This window comes from Haliotis cracherodii, unplaced genomic scaffold, assembly GCF_022045235.1.
Source record: "Haliotis cracherodii isolate W230 unplaced genomic scaffold, xgHalCrac1.p SCAF_17, whole genome shotgun sequence".
Taxonomy (NCBI): Eukaryota; Metazoa; Mollusca; class Gastropoda; order Lepetellida; family Haliotidae; genus Haliotis; species Haliotis cracherodii.
Window position 1 is genome coordinate 5,534,559 of NW_027266272.1, and position 21,591 is coordinate 5,556,149.

General features: G+C 42.4%; 1 protein-coding gene across 1 annotated transcript in view; it reads right to left on the reverse strand.

Annotated features, from left to right (window-relative positions):
• Nucleotides 1–5,406, reverse strand: part of LOC139464852 (integrin alpha-4-like) — a 99,813-nt gene extending 94,407 nt beyond the window's left edge. Inside the window, exon 1 of the mRNA XM_071246404.1 lies at nucleotides 4,807–5,406. Within this exon, the coding sequence (XP_071102505.1) occupies nucleotides 4,807–4,988 (182 nt within the window). The 5' untranslated portion in view covers nucleotides 4,989–5,406. The remainder of the gene's footprint in view (nucleotides 1–4,806) is intronic.
• Between the last annotated feature and the right edge of the window lie 16,185 nt (nucleotides 5,407–21,591).

A 21,591-nucleotide genomic window follows, 5' to 3' on the forward strand; every position in this document is an offset into this window, starting at 1 on the left:
CTGGCACAGTTATGTCCAACAAGAGCTATTTCCGGCAAAGTCTCCGCTTAACAACAAGCCTTAATCGTATAACGGCGCAAACATCTCCTTGTGCAGCTATCAATCGCCTAGACACACTAACCTAATCTGCGATACATCAACTAAAACTATTGCACGTCTCCGTAATTCGATAACCTGCTGTCTCCCGTGCAGAACGCATCAAAGATTGATTGACAACAACCCAAGCAGTTAATACAACCCATTAACCATATTCTGCTATATTTGTGTTCACCCGAACTTGCAATTTCATTTCAACTTGCATATCAAAATTATTTTCAAAGGCTTGAGAAAACGCCAGACGTCAGGCGTATCGTATACATTAAATAAGATAATTCACTACGTAACTGAATGACGGAGCCTTATAACGAGATTAACAATTCAACGTGACCATTTCAGAGGGAGAGTCTGTCAATTAAGGCTGCCACGTGATACATATGCGCACTGGTCTCTATTTGTGGTAACGTTCTACGCAGCTAACCTCGTTACTTCTCAATACCTTTGTGAAAAATATATTTTAATTCACTGAAAAACAATATTTGGATCATTCGACCTCACTGTATAGATTTTCAAAAATCGCCATTGCCCTACTTTACAAAAGAAACGGGGATCTTAAATCGAATAATATATTCGGAACACATTCAAAAGAAACATTATTTAAGAAAAATGCTTCTTAATACACGTATAGTGTACATTAGATGTCTTTTTGTGGACAAAGTCAACTATTCATTTATCTGTTTGTCAAACAAAAATACAACATTCCTGTGAGGAAGTGTTTTTTAGAAACTGACAAACTGGCGTCTTCGGAAGATAGATTGACAGGTTGACGGTTTTCACCGAGGTCTGATGGGGAAGACAGGCGGGCAGGTAGGCAGAAAGATAGACAGGGTAGATAGATGGTAGACGAACCGATTTCCCATCGGTTGGCAGCTCGGCTGACAGGTAATCAGTAAAGGCACCGGGGGCAAGAAACGTTTACGTGTATATCTAAAAGTTTCTTGGGTCTAGATAAGTATGAAATATCGCGGGCACTGTACGTTGGATGGTTCTTACATTGGCACTGGTCAGAGGTGTCGTGTTACCCTTCAAACCATCCCCTACACAAGCGGGCTTGTCGTTGTACGGCTGATGTATTGTCGATTGACCGTTATACTTTAGCATACTCGATAAATCAAAATTAATCAAATCAGCATTGTTAGATTGTTAATCTGGCTAAGTGAGCTAAATTACAACTAGTACATTGATTGGTAGGTCAGACACGACTTAGATAACTATGGACAGGTCAGACACGACCTAGTTAACTATGGACATGTCAGACACGACTTAATTAACTATAGACAGGTCAGACACGACTTAGTTAACTATGGACAGGTCAGACACGACCTAGTTAACTATGGACAGACTTATAGAAGTATGAGTTGGTCAGACACGACTTAAGTAAGTATGAGTTGGTCAGGCATGACTTGAATAAGTATGAGTTGGTCAGGCACGACTTATAGAAGTATGAGTTGGTCAGACACGACTTAAGTAAGTATGAGTTGGTCAGACATGACTTATAGAAGTATGGGTTGGTCAGACACGACTTAAGTAAGTATGAGTTGGTCAGGCACCACGTAAGTAAGTATGAGTTGGTCAGACACGACTTAAGTAAGTATGAGTTGGTCAGACACGACTAAAGTAAGTATGAGTTGGTCAGGCACGACGTAAGTAAGTATGAGTTGGTCAGACACGACTTAAGTAAGTATGAGTTGGTCAGACACTACTTTCCTAACTATGGGAGGACAGACACGACTTCGGTAAGTGTTGGTACGTCTGGAGGGACGAGTGAGTGCGCACTGTTTAAGGCCGCTTTGAACAGTATTTCATTTACACCACGTGTGCCATTAAAGCCTGAAAGGATGCAGGCCCTAGATATTTACCATTTTGGTGAAACCCACGTGCGTGGATATGGTGCTGACGTTTCAGGAATCTTAATCAGGGCGAATCTAGGCATGAATCCACGGTCGTAAATTCCAGAACGCTAAAGGGACGCAACTCAGCACATGACTATGATGGACACAGTTTGGTAAATATATAATATAGAAAATCATCAATATTTTGTATGAACATTTCTGACGAATACTGATGGCGGACCTATTTCCCAACGGCTTCCAATTTACATGTTGGCCAAGCTACCTCCATTACTATAAACATGGTAAGAAAACAGAAAATGTCCATGACTGCAAACAGTGGTCTGTCATTCAGACCCTTTTACAAATATATCCAATACAGCCCACGCAAGTCTATAATATTTGGTAAGTCTAGATTACTGGAGTTATGAAGAGAGTCTCTGGGCCCTTTTTTATTATATTTTTATTAAGATAATTTAAAAACCGTTTTTCTTTCTGTAAAATATGTTTATTTCAGAGACTTGATGTTAGTCTAGGCAAACAGCAACATGAGTAGTTAACCGTGTGTACATAGAGATGATACCAAGTGACACGGGTTTTCAACCGTGTTCCTTCAGCTAAAGAAATCTTATAGTTGGATGCAAGAATCTGATTTAATTTTGTGATAATGGGTGGATGAGATAAAAAACTCCATCTCGCCCGACCCCCCTGTAAACAAGCAGTGGAGTTATCTGCCAAGAGATAACTCAATTAGAACACACCTCCGCGACCTCTGAGAGCCGATGTGTCGTGACTGTGAAAGCAATCTCGTGTGTTTATGTTACCAGATTTCCACAAACAGGATCTTTGTGCAGGGAACAGGCGGAGCTGGTGTGATAACATATATACATATGTTTAGATATGAATCTATATTTTTAACAGTCAGATAGTATAAAGCATTATAAATTATAAACAAAGTGTTATAACACCACAGCTGTTGTACGTGATCGCTATTAATATCAAGACAAATAAAATTTCAATTAAACAAATTTACAAGAAAGGTTATCATTGGAACAAAGGGATTTTTATTTGTTTGTTTGTTTGTTATTAACGCCGAACTCAGAAACATTCCAGCCAATCTGTACATAATCGAATCTAGACCAGACAATCCAGTGATGGATATTTGGAATCCACAACCAAGTCGCCGAGCCTGACCACACGATCTATCAAGTCTCCCCACAGATAGTCGGGGACCAGTTCCAACCCGGTATCCCCCAAGGAGAAGAAAAAACAACTTGAAAACAGTGTTCGAAATATGCGCCTACCCGCAGGCGTGTGACGGGCAATTCTTGTGTCGTACCAGCAGTTTCAAAGTTGTATGGATCCTTATGACATGCAGTTAATTTACGTGTCTATGTTTTTTGTCACAATAAGATGCAGCGTTTATAAATGAGGGCCTCACGAGTCTAGCCAGGGCCTGCGGCTTCTAACGTCTGTAGGTCCCGATGTCAGCCTGGCAATTTTTTTATTTCGAATACTGTTTAAAAAAAGTTCCTGTTTATAAAAAACACGTGGAGACAAAGTGAAAGTTTTTCCACATTTGACAACAATACTCCGTCTCACTTACATACGTCAAGTTGTCACAACGAGCTGCGCGTATGTCAGGGACGTGTGCAACTACACATTCGGCGACTGAGTGATCGTCCTTTGAAGTCCCTTACGACTGTGAAACGATCAATCACGACATTGCAGATCAGCTGCATGGGCTTTTCTACTGAATAGTTTGCATTATTAATGAAACTTATGCATGCATTGTAACAGCAGAGTGTTAAACGACGACACATGAAGTGCATTAGTAAGGAAATATGCATCCTTGTCATAACTCCACCTTACCCGCATACCAAACAATCACCATGAATTATTTAGAATGAACGTCTACGTAAGCACTGATCAGCGGATTGGCTGGTTTGCTGTGTTGTGGTTCCCGAACTAGACGTATCAGTGATGGAATAAATTGATAGTTATTGTTAATTATAATTAGTGAACTTACTTCAAATTCTTAAAGCAATAGTTGACAGCCCATGGGGATCCGGGTTAGATTGAGTCCCCTGCAAACTATGCTAGTCGAAAGAAGCGTCTGAAAGGATCGGGTGGTCTGGCTAGGCGATTTGGTTGATTGAGTGTCATTGTACTCCGACGGAAAATCGTAACTCACAGTATCGATCACTGGAATTTCTGGTTTAGACTCAATTATTTACAAGCCGACGTCATACAGTTGAATGCGGCGTAAAACAACAAAGAGTTTAGACTGTTAGAGTTTTTTGCAATTTGACCTGTAACAGTATTCGGACCAGTTTTACAGAGAGAACATGGCGTTATTAAGCGCACACGTGTGGTTATACCAACACTGGTATATCATCTTTAGTATTACAGCGTTGAGTTGAAGAAAGAGTATAATCGGTTCCAGTTAACCCCAATGAACACTTATGATATGGAAGTAATGTGTTGATAAAACTTATAAAAGTTATGCATAACAATACCTGAAAATCATAATAATCATATTTCGTTATTCATTAGCATCTGAACATCATCAGTCAGTAAAAGATATATCACTGTTTTCTCCAACAGCACACACGGGATGTAATTTGCGTATGTAAACAATATCCCGGTCGAAACCGTGGCAGGTTAACTCGTTTTCTCTGTAACAATTCATTATTCATGTCTCACAGATAACCCATGAACGTCACGGAGTGAACATGTTTATCCTTCTTGAAAAAAACCCAAGAAAGAATAACAATAAACAGATACTAAGGAACATCGCCATACCACGTATGATATTGCTGTACCCAGAGTAATATAGGGAGCAAGACGGATCCCGAAAGTAAGATATAGGTTCACTTACCACATTTCTTGATATCCGTGATAGTCTAGGTACTCCGAGAGAATTGCGACTGTGTACCCGAAATACGATCCCTCAGGACCGGAAAAAAATTTCGGATCACGAGTGTCGATATTGAAGGCGTTTACGTTCGTCACAGTCACCGTCCCTAGGAACGACAGCAGAAATCCAACACAGGCACACATCGTCAGGGAACTCGTAGACGTCTTTGCATTGAAGGTTTCAAATTTGGAAAAGTTGCAAACAGTTGGTTATTGTGTGGATGTGACGCCAGTTTGTGGAATTATTTAAATCTGCGAATTAAGAATGAGCGTGCCGGGGTAATGACTGCAACCTGCAGACTTCCTCTCATAGAGTTTTCAAAACAACCAACCAGTCGACGCGATCCGAATGTGTGGTCAAGATGCTGAAACTTCGTGTTGCTATGGAATGTCACCGTTACCAAGCGACCTCGCAGCGGAAATGAAACACAGCCAAGCTAACAAACATCTACACCGCGAGATGATTCAAACTTTTCAACTTTTTACGGCGCTCCCGACATCATCCGACAAGAGCCCCTCCTGGCTTTATACTGAGATATACAACTGAATCAGCTGCGCGAGTTATCGTCTGCTACTCGCTTGAGTTCGACTGGGAGACCGCGCGCGCGAAGCGGGAAATAATTGGCTGGTGCTTCCGTCGCTTCAAATATCAAACCTATTTAGTCATCAGCATCGTTTGATTTGTCACCTTGTCGTGATAACGATACTTTATCTAAGAATATCCTGAACACTATTTCTTCTCGGCGGACAAAGGCTGAAGGTCTAGCTCTGTTGGCGAGTGTCAAACTGCAGACGACATCTGGTACAAGTGGTTACGGCCATATATTTGCATTTTCGAACCTGTTGATGAACCAACTGACTGAAAAAGAGTCAAGAAGTCTAACTTCAAGTGTTGTTACATACAAAAAGTGTCAACATGTCAAGTTAGCTTCTTGTCTGCCCAGATCGATCCATGTATAGTGACATGTGCGCGCGGTGGTAATAGTGTTCGGCGAGTCTGGCAACTCCATCGCTGTGAAACTTTTTGACAAGGAGGACGTACAAGTTTTGAAACAGAACTCAAAAACAGCCCTTTATCACGTGTAAGTGACACATGATTCAGCTTCTGCATACTCTGTGACATGGAGTCAAACTTGCGACATCCTCAAGAAAATCTAATTATTACGTTCGGAAAATTCCGATCCTCCCAACAGCCAGGAGCTAAAGAGAAGCTTATCATATACGTTGCCTTGTCATATGGTCTGCGGGTGATAGACCCTTGCCACCGCTGTTGTTATTGAGCATTCACAATCTCAGTTATCTTTGTTTTTAGAGTGTATCTTTCAGGATCAGTTTCAATTTAATTGAGACTGTCTGACGCCTGACATTTTTCTCCTTCCTTGTAAATTCAATAAATGTTTTTCAAGTCAGAAATATGATTGGGTTATATTGATGGGTCAGGGAATAGTTTGTTATTGGATTAAATTTGGAATATTGTTATCTAATTTCATTTTTAGGGGATGAGGATAAACAGAAAAAATACATTTTTTAACATCAGCGGATTTCGTGATGTGGATAATTCTAGATAAGGGTGGGTTGTGATGAAATACACGACTTGGTTTTTCAAGGCGGTTCCAACTAATGGGAGCATAGGTACAAATTTGTGAACATTTTGTCTACGACAATCACAATGTCACGTCGCATGGTACAGAGCCACGGCGTTGAGATGCATATCACAATGTCACGTCGCGTGGTACACAGTCACGGCGTTGAGATGGATGTCACAATATCCCGTCGCGTGGTACACAGTCACGGCGTTGAGATGGATGTCACAATGTCACGTCGCGTGGTACACAGTCACGTCGCGTGGTACAGAGCCACGGCGTTGAGATGGATGTCACAATGTCACGTCGCGTGGTACACAGTCACGTCGCGTGGTACACAGTCACGGCGTTGAGATGGATGTCACAATGTCACGTCGCGTGGTACACAGTCACGTCGCGTGGTACAGAGCCACGGCGTTGAGATGGATGTCACAATGTCACGTCGCGTGGTACAGAGTCACGGCGTTGAGATGGATGTCACAATGTCACGTCGCGTGGTACCAGGCCACAGCGTTGAGATGGATGTCACAATGTCACGTCGCTTGGTACAGAGCCACAGCGTTGAGATGGATGTCACAATGTCACGTCGCATGGTACAGAGCCACGGCGTTGAGATGGATGTCACAATGTCCCGTCGCGTGGTACACAGTCACGGCGTTGAGATGGACGTCACAATGTCACGTCGCGTGGTACACAGTCACGGCGTTGAGATGGATGTCACAATGTCACGTCGCGTGGTACAGAGCCACAGCGTTGAGATGGATGTCACAATGTCACGTCGCGTGGTACCAGGCCACGGCGTTGAGATGGATGTCACAATGTCACGTCGCGTGGTAGACAGTCACGGCGTTGAGATGGATGTCACAATGTCAAGTCGCTTGGTACAGAGCCACGGCGTTGAGATGGATGTCACAATGTCACGTCGCATGGTACAGAGCCACAGCGTTGAGATGGATGTCACAATGACACGTCGCGTGGTACCAGGCCACGGCGTTGAGATGGATGTCACAATGTCACGTCGCGTGGTACACAGTCACGGCGTTGAGATGGATGTCACAATGTCACGTCGCGTGGTACAGAGCCACAGCGTTGAGATGGATGTCACAATGACACGTCGCGTGGTACCAGGCCACGGCGTTGAGATGGATGTCACAATGTCGCGTCGCGTGGTACACAGTCACGGCGTTGAGATGGATGTCACAATGTCAAGTCGCTTGGTACAGAGCCACGGCGTTGAGATGGATGTCACAATGTCACGTCGCATGGTACAGAGCCACAGCGTTGAGATGGATGTCACAATGACACGTCGCGTGGTACCAGGCCACGGCGTTGAGATGGATGTCACAATGTCACGTCGCGTGGTACACAGTCACGGCGTTGAGATGGATGTCACAATGTCAAGTCGCTGGGTACAGAGCCACGGCGTTGAGATGGATGTCACAATGTCACGTCGCATGGTACAGAGCCACAGCGTTGAGACGGATGTCACAATGTCACGTCGCGTGGTACCAGGCCACGGCGTTGAGATGGATGTGCCTGTAGGATGGGAAAGCATATATGCCTATACCTACTCTAAGGAACTATCTATCTCTCATTTCTTTTCTGCATCTCTTATGCTCACAACAGTCCAGTGTAACAGTAACGTCCATTATAGCTGTGAAATAAGCGATGTCTGATTTATGCACCTTCTTGACATATGACAGCCTCTTAATTAAGAACTACTTTAAAACGATCTTAGATAACCAACTTCAACCCACATGCATTCTCGCGCTATGTCAGATGTCGGGCTCACACACACGCACACACGCACACATGGTTTTCTGACATCAGAATGAGGGACAAAAAGACAATCTCATCGAGATGCGCCCTTTTTGTATACATGAGGATGGTTCTTTTTTTTACCTGCAACTGCTCTGGAATCAATTGCACTCCGGTTTCCGGCCCTTTTTTTCAATCATTTGCACTCAACTTTCCGGCCGTTTTCAATCATTTGCACTAGGGTTTCCGACCCCTTTTAATCATTTGCATTCGGGTTTCCGGCCCTTTTTAATCATTTGTACTCGGATTTCCGACCGTCTAGAATCATTTTGCACTCAACCTTTTGCAATTGGGTTTCCGGCCCTTTTGAATTATTTGCACTTGGGTTTCCGACACTTTTGAATCAATTGCCCTCGGGTTTCTCTGTATAAACATGCTATAAACTTTGATGAAAACAGTCGTTCTCGAATATTTTATTCCCGGCCTGCTATAAAGAGGTTGCTTTTGATGAGGGCAGAGGGCCCTTCTAGCGTGTTATAAAGAGGTTGCTTTTGATGAGGGCAGAGGGCCCTTCTAGCGTGTTATAAAGGGGTCGCTTGTGCTGAGGGCAGAAGGCCCTTCCAGCGTGTTATAAAGGGGTCGCTTGTGCTGAGGGCAGAAGGCCCTTGCAGCGTGTTATAAAGTGTCGCTTGTGCTGAGGGCAGAGGGCCCTTCCAGCGTGTTATAAAGGGGTCGCGTGTGATGAGGCCCCTTGTGAAACAATCGATTTGGGTGTCCTAGTCTCCATCCTGTTTGACTGCCTGTGAAGGAGTCCCTCCTTTCAGTAGAGCGCATACCAAACAGGAGAGTGTGCCTGCATAAAAATAACTGTTCCCCGATGCTTGATTCCCCCTAGGGGAGCGACTGTTATCTGGATGAGCGTGTTTTTGACCTTGCAATCTTTTACACCGGAGCGATTGACGATCAGAGGAAGAATGCATGAGATAAACCATTCTTACATTTCCCAACCGCTCCAGTAGGATGCCGCTCAGATAGGGAGAGAGGCGGTCGGGTAGCCTAGTGGTTAAAGCGTTCGCTCGTCACGCCGAAGACCCGGGTTCGATACCCAACATGGGTACAATGTGTGAAGCCCATTTATGGAGTCCCCCGCCGTGATATTGCTGGAATATTGCTAAAAGCGTTAAACCATACTCACTCACCAACTGACGTAGGAAGAACATTTACTCCACTTCCCCGCGTTGCGTCCTACGTTACAGGGTTTACCTTCACGTTGACCTTGACCTTCAATCTGCGTTTGTCTTGAAGGGCCGTTCAATGACAGTGTCACTATCAACGGTGTTTATAAGACAATGACATATTATCATATGATGTATCATCGATTGCAGCAGGTCAGCAATGTTACAATATTAAACGAAGCAATGCCATGGTAAGTGTGTAAGTGAACGAATCAGATGTACTCTCTTTAGAAATAGATTTCTTCCAGAAATATTGTACAGTTGAATGGCGTCGTCTTCCCCATCATGTGTTCACAAGTATCACAAGGTCAATGCGGAGGCGCTGTGTGGCAGTTGTCAACGCACATGGTGGCCATACTGAACTTGTGTGCCATCAGATTCTCGGGCTTGGGACTTATGATTTAAACTGTTGATGTTATTACCGAATACCGTAGGTGCTTGGAACAAATTATGGTTACCACCGTTAATTAAAATCCTTCTTTGGACATTAATGACAAAATTACCTTCTCTGATACATTTGTCCGTTGTATATAATATATGGGATTACTTTTAAAAATGTGAAGTTTTTAATTTGACTCAGTATACGTTAAAATGTATTAATCTCCTGTTAATAGAGACGTTTGATAGCTTTATACTTAAGCAAGTTATTTAAAATGAGATCGGTAAAGTTGTAACATGTGACTTTAAAATAATTTACCTTTTATCAGTACTCTGGGCCATGTGGCCTAAATTGCGAATGAAATTTGATTGATTTTTTTCTATATTACAAGCCTTGAGCAGCTGAAATATCAGTGTCCCTTTGTCAAGTAATCAATGTGATCTCTTTTTTGAATACAAACCCTCGACAAAAAGCATAAGGCAGAGAAGGGGGATGTATGAGGGACGATTCTTCAATGGAGATGTTACTATTTGCAGCAGATACCTTTAATAGTTCCCACTCCAACTTTGAATTCAACTCTCATTTGTCACAAACTCCCATGCTGCACGAGCAGACTGCTACACTTTAATCTCTTGATTTTTTAAAACTTTTGAAACAGATATTAATTGTTATTCGGGGAGCACGCGCAAGAAACACATATCGACGATTCCTGTCAATCACGTGTCACAAGCCACCATCAGCGCCGTATCCCTTTAGAAGAAACGCGTTAAAAAAATGATTGAAAACGCGCAAGACTGACGAGCTAAACTTCTTATATTATATTTGACACTGGTGATTCTCTCTTTGAAACGCCGAAGTGACACGGTGGATTCGTATTATATTTGTATCCCATTTGCTACGACTTGGAATGTGACTGTCGTGAATTGATCCCGGCAGCTGGGCGTCAGAGGGCGCACAGTCGCAGCTGAAGGAAAGTAATTCACTGAACCTGGACATGCCTTACTGTGATTAAACACTTATAATGATGGTCATTAAATACCGGCACACGCCCCGTGTAACATAACACAGCGGGCAGTAATTACATAATTAATTAGGAACCTGTATAATTTCGAATCTGAACTAGAATTTGAAATCGACCTCTACTGTGGTTAGTTATTGGAGCATGTGTTACCGGAGCAGGTTAGTGAGGATCATCATCATCATCATCATCATCATCATCATCATCATCATCATCATCACCATCATCATCATCAGTATTACCAACATTATCATAATCACCGTCATCATCACTATCATCATCATCATCATCATCATCATCATCATCATCAGTATTACCAACATTATCATAATCACCGTCATCATCACTATCATCATCATCATTATCATTATCAACATCATCATCATCATCATCATTACCAACATCGTCATCATCACCATCATCATCATCAGTATTACCAACATTATCATAATCATCGTCATCATCACTATCATCATCATCATCATCATTATCATTATCAACATCATCACCATCACCATCACCATCATCATTACCAACATCGTCATCATCACCATCATCATCATCAGTATTACCAACAATATCATAATCACCGTCATCATCATCATCATCATCATCATCATCATCAACATCCTGGTTTCCACCAGACCTCTGATTCTTTGTTCTTGTTGTATCAGCAGACAATGTGTGTCTGTACATATTCCAGCTAAGAGTTCCGTCGAAGTTTAAAATCCTGTAAAACATATTTTGCATTAGTTTCTTATGCAGCTTCATAAACAGTTTTCCGGAGCCACGTATTTGGCTTTACTGGGCCCAACAATTCCCAAGAGGATGAGAAATAATACCCGTCCCCGATAATAATCTTGGCCACACGTGGTGGAACGTTATTTCTTGCTATTATACAACTCAACGTGTGTTAAGGATACTCTGTTGCCAAATTCAGAAAGCTAAAAAGTATTGGAAGTGTAATTTAGGTTGGTTTTAACTTGGAATTAAGTTTTAATTTTAGCAACCCATTTAAAATTACACTCATGATAGCAACTCGAACTCTCCCTTTTAGTCTCAAACAGGACACTATCCCTGTCAAAAGTTGAGTTTATTGAGTATATATATATATATATATATATCATCTATTTCTACATTTCCGATACACATTGGGTCACGGTGACCTGGATTTGATTTGACTGTTTGTGGACGTAACGGTACATGTAACGGTTTCTGTTGCCTCAGCTGTGTTCTCACCTCTACTGCAGATATCTGACAGTCAGTATTATTAGATGCTTGTTATTATTCTGCATGAGCATGACATGTTTCGAGGCAAGTGAAAGTTGTATTTGTAGTTGTTGGAGTAGCAAACGCAGAAGCAGTGAAAACTGGCGAGGACGTTGGAGAGAGGGCGCTAATGCTGCTGCTGATGATGATGAAAATTATGTTATTTGTGTAATGTTGTATTGTGATAGTACCTGTAGTCGTAGTAGTAGTTGTAAGAGGAGGAGGAGGAGATATTGTCGTAGTAGTAGCAGAAATAGTGGTAGTGGTTGCTGTCGTAGCAGTAGTGGGAGTAGTAGCAGCAGTAGCAGTAGTAGTAGTGGTGGTGGAGTAGCAGCAGCAGTAGTGGTGGTAGTAGTTGTTGGTTTGTTGTTTAACGCCACACTCAGAAATATAGTAGTGGTAGTAGAAGTAGCAGCAGCAGTAGTAGTCGTAGTAGCAGTAGTAGTGGTAGCAGCAGCCACAGAAGTAGTAGTAGTAGTGTCAGAGATAGTAGTAGCAGTAAAGTAGTGATATTAGTAGCAGTAGTAGTAGTAGTGGTGACAGTAAGAGTAGTAGTAGCAGCATCAGTAGTAGTGGTAGTATCAGCAGCATCAGCAGTGGTGGTGTTAGTAGCAGCAGCAGTAGTAGTAGTAGTAGGTAGTACAGTAGTAGCAGCAGTAGCAGCAGCAGCAGTTGTAGTAGTAGTAGTAGTAGTAGTAGTAGTAGTAGTAGTAGTAGTACTAGTAGTGGTGGCAGTAGCAGCATTAATGGTAGTCTTCCCAGCCAGGCAACTAGGTCAGCCACAGCAAGAGGTTCACTAGAGGCGATATTGTCGGTGATACTGTTAGGTATGTCATGATACTGACTCGCCTTGCTCCAAGGCTGTACTGAAAGAAAAGTCCATGGATGTGTAGTAATTCTATCCACCTAATAGGCAGGTCTAGATATGTGGACATTACAGTAAGGACTCCAGTCTGTTAAAGGGACAACTTGTTCTTATTATTTACATAATGTAGAACTTATGATATTACCCCAGAGACTTGTTCAAGTCTAGATACTGGCTTAATCTTGAGGGTACTGGATGTGTGGCCGGCAGCGGGGCCGGGGAGAACACCAGGGAAGACTGAAATAGCTCGGTACAAGTAGGTAGGGGAGAGAGAGAGAGAGAGAGAGAGAGAGAGAGAGAGAGAGAGAGAGAGAGAGAGAGAGAGAGAGAGAGAGAGAGAGAGAGAGAGAGAGAGAGAGAGAGAGAGAGAGAGAGAGAGAGTCAAGCATTGTACTAACACTGTAATCTGTAATCTCCATGTTTATGTTTAATGTAAATAATTCGCAAATTACCTTTACCGCTCAACAAGAAATTGTTCCCGAGGTTTTCGTATGCATTCGCTACACCAGCGACGAGGAGAAAATATCTCGGATTTTTTAATAACCTTTTTAAATCATACTGGGACAGAGACTGCGTGCAATGAGCTTGTACCACGTGGAGAATCGATCCCGAGCCCTACGGCGAACGTTTAAACCACTGGGCTACTCCACTACTTCGAACATGCACATGTGCACAGACATGTGTGTTTCATGACGCGTACTTGAAGCCTCAAGCAGCATGAGTGGAATACGCATCTGTTAAACTGCTTAAGGACTTGTGCTGAAGAGGTCTTCAGAAACCCGATATGGGACTGTTAGATATTTATGTTACTATCGTTACTAATGACAAAAATTGGATAACTGAAAAAAGTAAGATTATTTCTTTGTTGTTTAAGGTGGCTCCCGTCAATAGTCCAGCTAAGGACCAACTTCTAAATTCTACTAACACAAGTTATATGACGGCAGTCTGTAATTAATACTAATCCAGTTATTGACATCATGACCATCGATTTTATTGGAAACGACGACATAAAATCAACCAATTCAGAGATTGTTGGGGGGATGCTGAGAGTAGTGTCCCCTCGACGTGTTAGGATCCGGGTTCTTGATCAGCCTTGGGAAATAAACCCATCTTCATTCTAGTCGGTGCTTAGATCATTCCCTACTCTAGAATCCCCACAAGGGAAATAACGACATTAGGATATCAAGCTGGTGATTTGAGGGGCATTTACAGTTGACAGATTGGGAATTCTTAATACGTTACCACATTAAGTCAAAAAGATGGAAGGACAGTGAGGGGGGCATGGCAAAAAACCACGTTTAGGGTAATGACACCGACTGTTGGCTGTTTTCCCGTTCTTGTAACAAAGAATCAACAAATTGATTTTTGTTGTTCGCTGTTATCACAATGTTAAACTGAGCTTTAACATGCAATCTGTCATTTGTGCTGCCTTGGTCGTATTTCCTCTGGTGTAGTCCCGTGATAGGGCGATCACACGACCCGTTCTGATGTCATGACCCTTCTCACGATGCTGTCATGATTGATCAAGCAATACATACCGTATTTGACGTAATAAGCGCCCATGGCGTTATTTGCTAATATATTGGCTAGTGAACAATCCCAATTAACACCCCTTCCGATTGATCAATGTACTTATTTATTAAGCTAAATTCTGGAAAAATAAATCTGTCGTACGTAAACATTTCAAGCTGTCAGCATGAACCACGAAAATGATCTTTACACTCTATTGTTCGAATATTCTAATAAGAGCCCCCTTATTTCTAATTTTGAGAGCGTCCTGGGCTCTTATTACTTCGATACGGTAATACAAAAACTTACTATTCGCGAGTGAGTGAGTGAGGGGGGGAGGAGTGGGGGGGAGAGAGTTTGGTTAAACGCCGCTTTGAACAGTATGTGCACGTGTGTGTTTTTGTGTCTGTATTTGTTTATTTTGTATCATTTATACTTTAGTGTGCGCGAGTGAGTGTTGTTTCTCGTTACAGTCTGGATCAGACAATCCAGTGATAGATAAATATATAATGAACAACGATCCACGCCGTCGGGGTACGCCGTTACGTCGCCTCTGTAGACGTTGCAGTGGACCAATGCGAACCGTATTCTCCACGGGGACTCTGAACAGTATGTGAGTCCAGCATGTCTGTTTGATGTGGGAGGATAACCCCGGGAGATAGTGTGCCATTAACGTGAGGTTATGGCATTATGTGTGGCGTATAAAATTGCAATTAAACTATAATTAAATATGTTATAGGGTACCGTTGTCCCAGTAGTCTAAAGCTCCATAATATGCTGTCTAGAGTTGCGTTCCCTAGGCGATAATCGTGGGTTCGATTCCCAGATAGTCACTCGTGGTTAATCAGCACCATAACCGTAGTCATCATGTGTGTCATCAGTGGGGGAAATATATGTCATGCACCACACAGTGATATAGCAGTATAACAGTGTCACACTCACTCACCGTAGCAATCACAAGGCCATCAGACCGCCTCCGTGGTCTAGTGGCAGAGCGTCCGCCCGGAGAGCGGAAGATCCGGGGTTCGATCCCCGACCGCGTCCATACCAAAAGACGTTAAAAGATGGTACTTGTTGTTACCCCTGTCTGGCGCTCGCATTAAGGGGCTAAAACAAGGACTGGTCGGCTCGGAGTCAGTATACTGTGTCTGAGTGGGGTATTCATGTTAAACTGCGGCATGGTATCTCAGTGAGCTAGCACTATAAATCGGCATCAGTCCGGACTAGTTCAAGCAGCCACACACACACACACACACACACACACACACACACGTACATGCACGTCGCTATATAAGTGCAATAATCTTGGACGCGACGTTAAACCCCATTTCACCTCGACTCACCTAACACAAATAGATGTAATTTTGAAGCAAGAGTAGGTTGTACGAGTATCCACCACCCATCCACTAGCTCCCTCACCCACCCACACAATCACTTGGACATTGTCCCCCCCCCCCCCCCCCCCCCCCCCCCCGCCATTGATCAAGACTGTACCGCTCCCCACACTCACTCACCACCTACCCACTCACTCACTCACTCATCACATGTGTCAGGGTGTGCCTGATCATCACGACTTCACAGCTTCCACCACTCACTCTAAACATAACATTTGCTGTGGAAAAAATATTAATATTTGAGATAAATGACTTTGAGTATAAATTAAATAAACATAAAAAATAAAGTGAAATCAGCTGTTCTGTCGCCTATATCGAGCAGCTAGTTTCAGATTCAATTTATTTCTTCTGTAAACATCATATAAATCAAACAAATCGTAATGAAAGAGGACCCACCAAGTTTCCTTTCATAAACACAAAATGAAAACATTCTTTCGTTACAGCTGCCCAAATCTCCGCCTGTTTGTCTTCAGCAAACTATCAAAGAGGATGTTTGGAGCACTGATCTATGACGTCATCGCCTTGTGACCACGGAAGCTCCCATCTGGTTGACCTGCGCGACGTGGCTGAATACATACCACGTGACCTTACACAACACGTGCAGCACGAGGGAGCGCATATAAAGGTAAATGTTGGTGTTTTGTAAATACAGCTATCTTTTTCACTTCAGGCATCAAGACAACCTCTCAGGTGTACATAGCTTTGATTGAGGTCTGTTTTGGCGTCGTGGAGATATTTTTTTCATGTGAACATGTGCAAATGTTTCTTTAATTAGGGTTAATAGGTTTGCACGTGTTTATTGAATGCCAGGCTTGTGTTTAAAATAGTTTTTAAACGTTTAAGTATGATATTATGTTCAGTCGCAGGAACAACAGCGTCTGTTTATTTTCACCCTTGCAACAGTGATGGATACAGTCTGTTACACATATTACAATCCAGGCCGGTCTAGTTGACCGTTGGTTCTTTTCTACAGACAATAAGATGACCCGGATGTTAATTTTTGAAATGGAAATGTTCAAGAAGAGGTTCATGAAAAAGCTATGAAAAGATTTATGAAGAGGTTTATGAAAAGACTATGAAAAGGTTTATGAAAAGGTTTATGAAAAGATTATGAAAAGGTTTATGAAGAGGTTTATGAAAAGACTATGAAAAGGTTTATGGAGAGGTTTATGAAAAGACTATGAAAAGGTTTATGGAGAGGTATATGAAAAGACTATGAAAAGGTTTCTGAAGAGGTTATGAAAAGACTATGAAAAGGTTTCTGAAGAGGTTATGAAAAGACTATGAAAAGGTTTCTGAAGAGGTTTCTGAAAAGGTTTCTGAAGAGGTTTATGAAAAGACTATGAAAAGGTTTATGAAGAGGTTGATGAAAAGACTATAAAAGATTTATGAATAGGTTCATGAAAAAGTTAATAATTAGGCAAATAAAATGGTTAAGAAAAGGTTTATAAAAAGATCTAAGACACGGTTATGAATGTGAGTGAATGAGTTGGGTTTAACGCCGCTTTTAACAGTATTCCAGTTATATCGCGGCGTGTCAGCTTAATGTGGGAGGAAAGCCAGAAGTGATGCAGGTCTCAGACGTTTACCACTTCGGTGAAACCCACGAGCACGGGTATGGTGCTGACAAACCTAGAAACATAATTGGGGCGAACCGGGATTCGAACCCACAATCATAGGTTTCTGGCGTGTCCAAGGGACGCAACTCTGCACAGCGAATCGCGGCGCCTTAGACGACTGGGCCACCCGTGCCCCCACGGTTATGAAGATGTACAGGAAATGGTTATGAAAATGTTTATGGAAACTTTCAGAACAGGTTATGAAGAGATACATCAATTTGTAATGAAAAGGTTCATGGAAAGGTTAACAAATAGGTCATGAAGAAATATACAATGGAGGCCATGGTGCCCTGGCGCGCTGGGAGTCACCTCGGCAGACGCACTCGACGGCTTTTATTTCATCTCTTTTTTATCAGAATAAAACATTTTCGATTTCCTGTCAAAATGTTTACGAACGATCAACTGGTTAATGTTGCACTTTGAATTGTGCCTTGACGCACAACATTGTCTGATGTCACACAGGTATGTTTCGGGTGTGGGTCTGTGATTTGGGGAATAGTTATAGATTTTACGTCATTCTTGTTTAGATTTGGGTAGCTTGGTTTTGTCTTTTGTCTTACCTGTTTGTGTTGTACGTTACTCAGGAAGGTGTTATTTCTAATTACGTGTCTAGCGTGATACTAGCATCTGGAACTCGCGTTGATAAACAAATAACAATCGGTCTGGTGAGTAACGGTACAACTGACGCCGCCTTAAGCGGAATGTTTTATGTGTTTTGTTTGTTTGTTGTTTAACACCGCACTCAGCAATATTGCAGCTATATGACGGCGGTCTGTAAATAATCGAGTCTGGACCAGACAATCTAGTGATTGACATCATAAGCATCGATCTACGCAATTTGGATACGATGACATGCATCAACCAAGTCAGCGAGTCTGACCACCCGATCCCGTTAGTCATCTCTTACGACAAGCGTGGGAGTCTGACCACCCGATCTGAGTGCCTTGTACGACCTCAGACAACAAACTGTTTCCAGGATGACTGGGTGTTATCAGATATTATTGTTAATTACGTGTCTTTGGTTTGGTAAAATTGCAGTTCTAAAAGAACATGAGAATCAATTATCGCGGATGCCACTTCAAAGAACAAAATGGATTCACAGACAGCGAGCTGACAATTCCTACGTGCAGGTGTCATGCTATTTGATAAAGGCACTTGAAAAACATTACATACATGTTTAAACGAATTGCGTGTTGAGCTAAAATAGCAACAAAAACACGGAAGTACAATGTTTACTCGAAAACAGTGTTCGTTTTGAGAGATGTTTTTGTCAGACCAGTGCACAGTTTGGTCTTCCTTCCTTTTGGTATAACCGGATGACCATCTTTAACAGTAACACATATATGTTTTGTTATTTTGTTTATGTGTTGTTTAACGCCGCAATCAGCAATATTCTACACCGGTTCTCCACAGGTTGCTACCCTTGTTTTTACAGCTGAGAGACTTATTCGAAATGGTAAGTCCTCCTCCGTTAACATTTTGCATTGAATTGCACATAATTTGTTATACACTTTTGCAATCAAAGGAAGACAATTTCCAAATACAAGGCCAATATAATTTACACTTTATTTCAACAAAGGAAGAGAGACCCGTGACGATCCGGGGTAGAATAGGTCTTTAGCAACCCATGCTTGCCGTAAGTGGCGACTATGCTTGTGGTAAGATCGACTAACACGATCGGGTGGTCAGCCTCGCTGACTTATTTGATGCATGTCATCGTATCCAAATTGCGCGGATCTATGCTCATGATGTCAATCACTGGATCGTCTGGTCCTGAATCGATTATTGACAGACCGCCGTCATATAGCTGGGATATTGCTGAATGCGGCGTTAAACAACAAACAAACAAGCAAGGGAAGACGATTTCCAAGTATATGGCCTATTTATTATTTACACTTTCTTTCAACAAGGCAAGCAGGTTTCAAAATAAATGTCCTATATATTTACCACTGAGGAGCCAAAAGCAGGATTGTACAATTGTCACATCAACGGAAGCAGCCATTGTTCGTCAGCGCACCTCCCTCGGAAAACCCGACTTAGTGTGTCCTAGTCCAGCTCCCGCTCAATATCCACACTGTTGTAAAGCTCTTTCACTGTTTGCGTGACTTCTTCTCATAATCGGGTTTTTTTTCGACAGGATACAAATTTAATCGTCAAGATGAAGAGGGCATTTGAAGCCTAGAAAGTCAGAATCGCCCCAGCCTCTTATGCCCAATATAACATGGTTTACGCTGGAGACAGTTGAAGTACGTTATGCTTTGATAAACAGTCACGGTTCAGCATGCTGCGGGCGTCTTGGCGCGCCTAACGTGATAGATTCGTGCGATAGGAAGAAGCGGCATACAGATATTGCCAGATTGCCCATTGCCAGATTATTAATCAAAGGTTGTACTGCATCTAGAATATGCACTTCCAAACAAGCTCCCTACTATAAAAAAGATCTTGTCCCAATGCAAGGACTTGATTACTGGTACTGACGCCGCGTTAAACAATATTTCAGTCATATGTTTTTGTTTGTTTGTTGTTTAACGCCACACTCTGCAAAATTCCAGCTTTATGACGGCGGTCTGTAAATAATCAAGTCTTGACTAGGCAAGCCAGTGATTGACATCATGAGCATCGATTCGATTACATGCGTGAACCAAGTCGGATCTATCGACAAGCATGGTTTACTGGAGACCTCTTCTAACTAGGATCTTCACTGGTTGAGTCGTAGCTCTTTGTCAGCGATATCGGATGGCACGTAGGTACGATTCTGTAGACACAGCCTGACGTTGCTAAACTTTTGAATGTTTGATCGTTTGTTTTTTAATCCCAGCTATATCACGATGGGTCGTTTATTATCGATTCTGGACCAGACAACCCCAAAATTGATATAGTGAGCAACAAACCTCAGGGACTGGGTACGATGACACGCAATCATGAATGGCTGGTGTATATTTGTAAACCTAGTGAGTAGGTACGTGCGTTGATCGTACAAAAATGAGTTGTATATGTTCTTTCTCGTGCCTCCCGACGAGCGTCTATCGACACCCCAGATTTAAAACCTCCCCATCTATCCTCCTCTCCACACCTGTAATCAATGTTTAGAGGTAGAGAGGAAACGAAACACACCTGTCACGTAGTCTCAGCGCATCTCCGATTTCACGACCGCTCGGTCGAACATGTCGACAATGTGGGTTTGAAATAGACAACGTGTCTCAACATTGTTTCGTCGAGACTACACGTGCCGACATTATGGGGTGATGGTCGAGGCCGCGTTGAAATTGTTGTCAGTGATAATATTCCTGAAACAAAACACCAACAGCATCAATCCCCAACTACGATGCAGGTTTGCAATTTCCTACCAGTCGCTCATCGTACCTGCGTCTAATTAGGTGTCGGTAACTTTGAAAGCGCCGAGACCCCTACAGCACAAAGTGCAAGAACTTTTCCCACTCTAAAAAATGGACCTACGTGAATAAACATTCAAAAACATTAGTCTTTGAAAACGAGTTTAGGAATCTTAAATTCTAAGTCCTCTCACCGTTCCGAATATTTTTTCTTTCATTTATTATGCGCCGATTCAAAGCACGCGACAGGTGTTATGAAATACATGCGAGAAATGTTCATCTTATACAGCTGATTTGGAGTGTGACCGTAATTGCTTTGAGTATTTTTTTAACCTATTTGGGGAACCGGATAAAAGTGATAATTTGTACACGAAGTTTTTACGGAAGAATCTAATTATAGAATTGATTGGTGTGTTACGAACCAGCGACAAGCAACGACTGAAAATGTACACTCTTCAAAAAAGAAACGCACAGGTGGATATTTAGTAAATTTATCGTACCTAATAAAGTCGATATATTTAATTTAATATCATAGATACAAATGTGAAATTTTGGAGCTCGATAGTCACATGTTGTCGTTGTACAAAGGCATTTAAAAATGTTCATTGTCATGTCACATAAGGCCACAAGGTTGCGCTGAACTCAGTATCTCGTGTCACCGCCCCGGGCAGCAATCACGGCTCTGCATCTCCTCGGCACTGACTGGATAAGTGTACGAATTCTGTCCTGCGGAATTCTGCGCCTTTCTGCTTGTGACGCGTGGGCCAGTTGTGGGAGTGTCTGCGA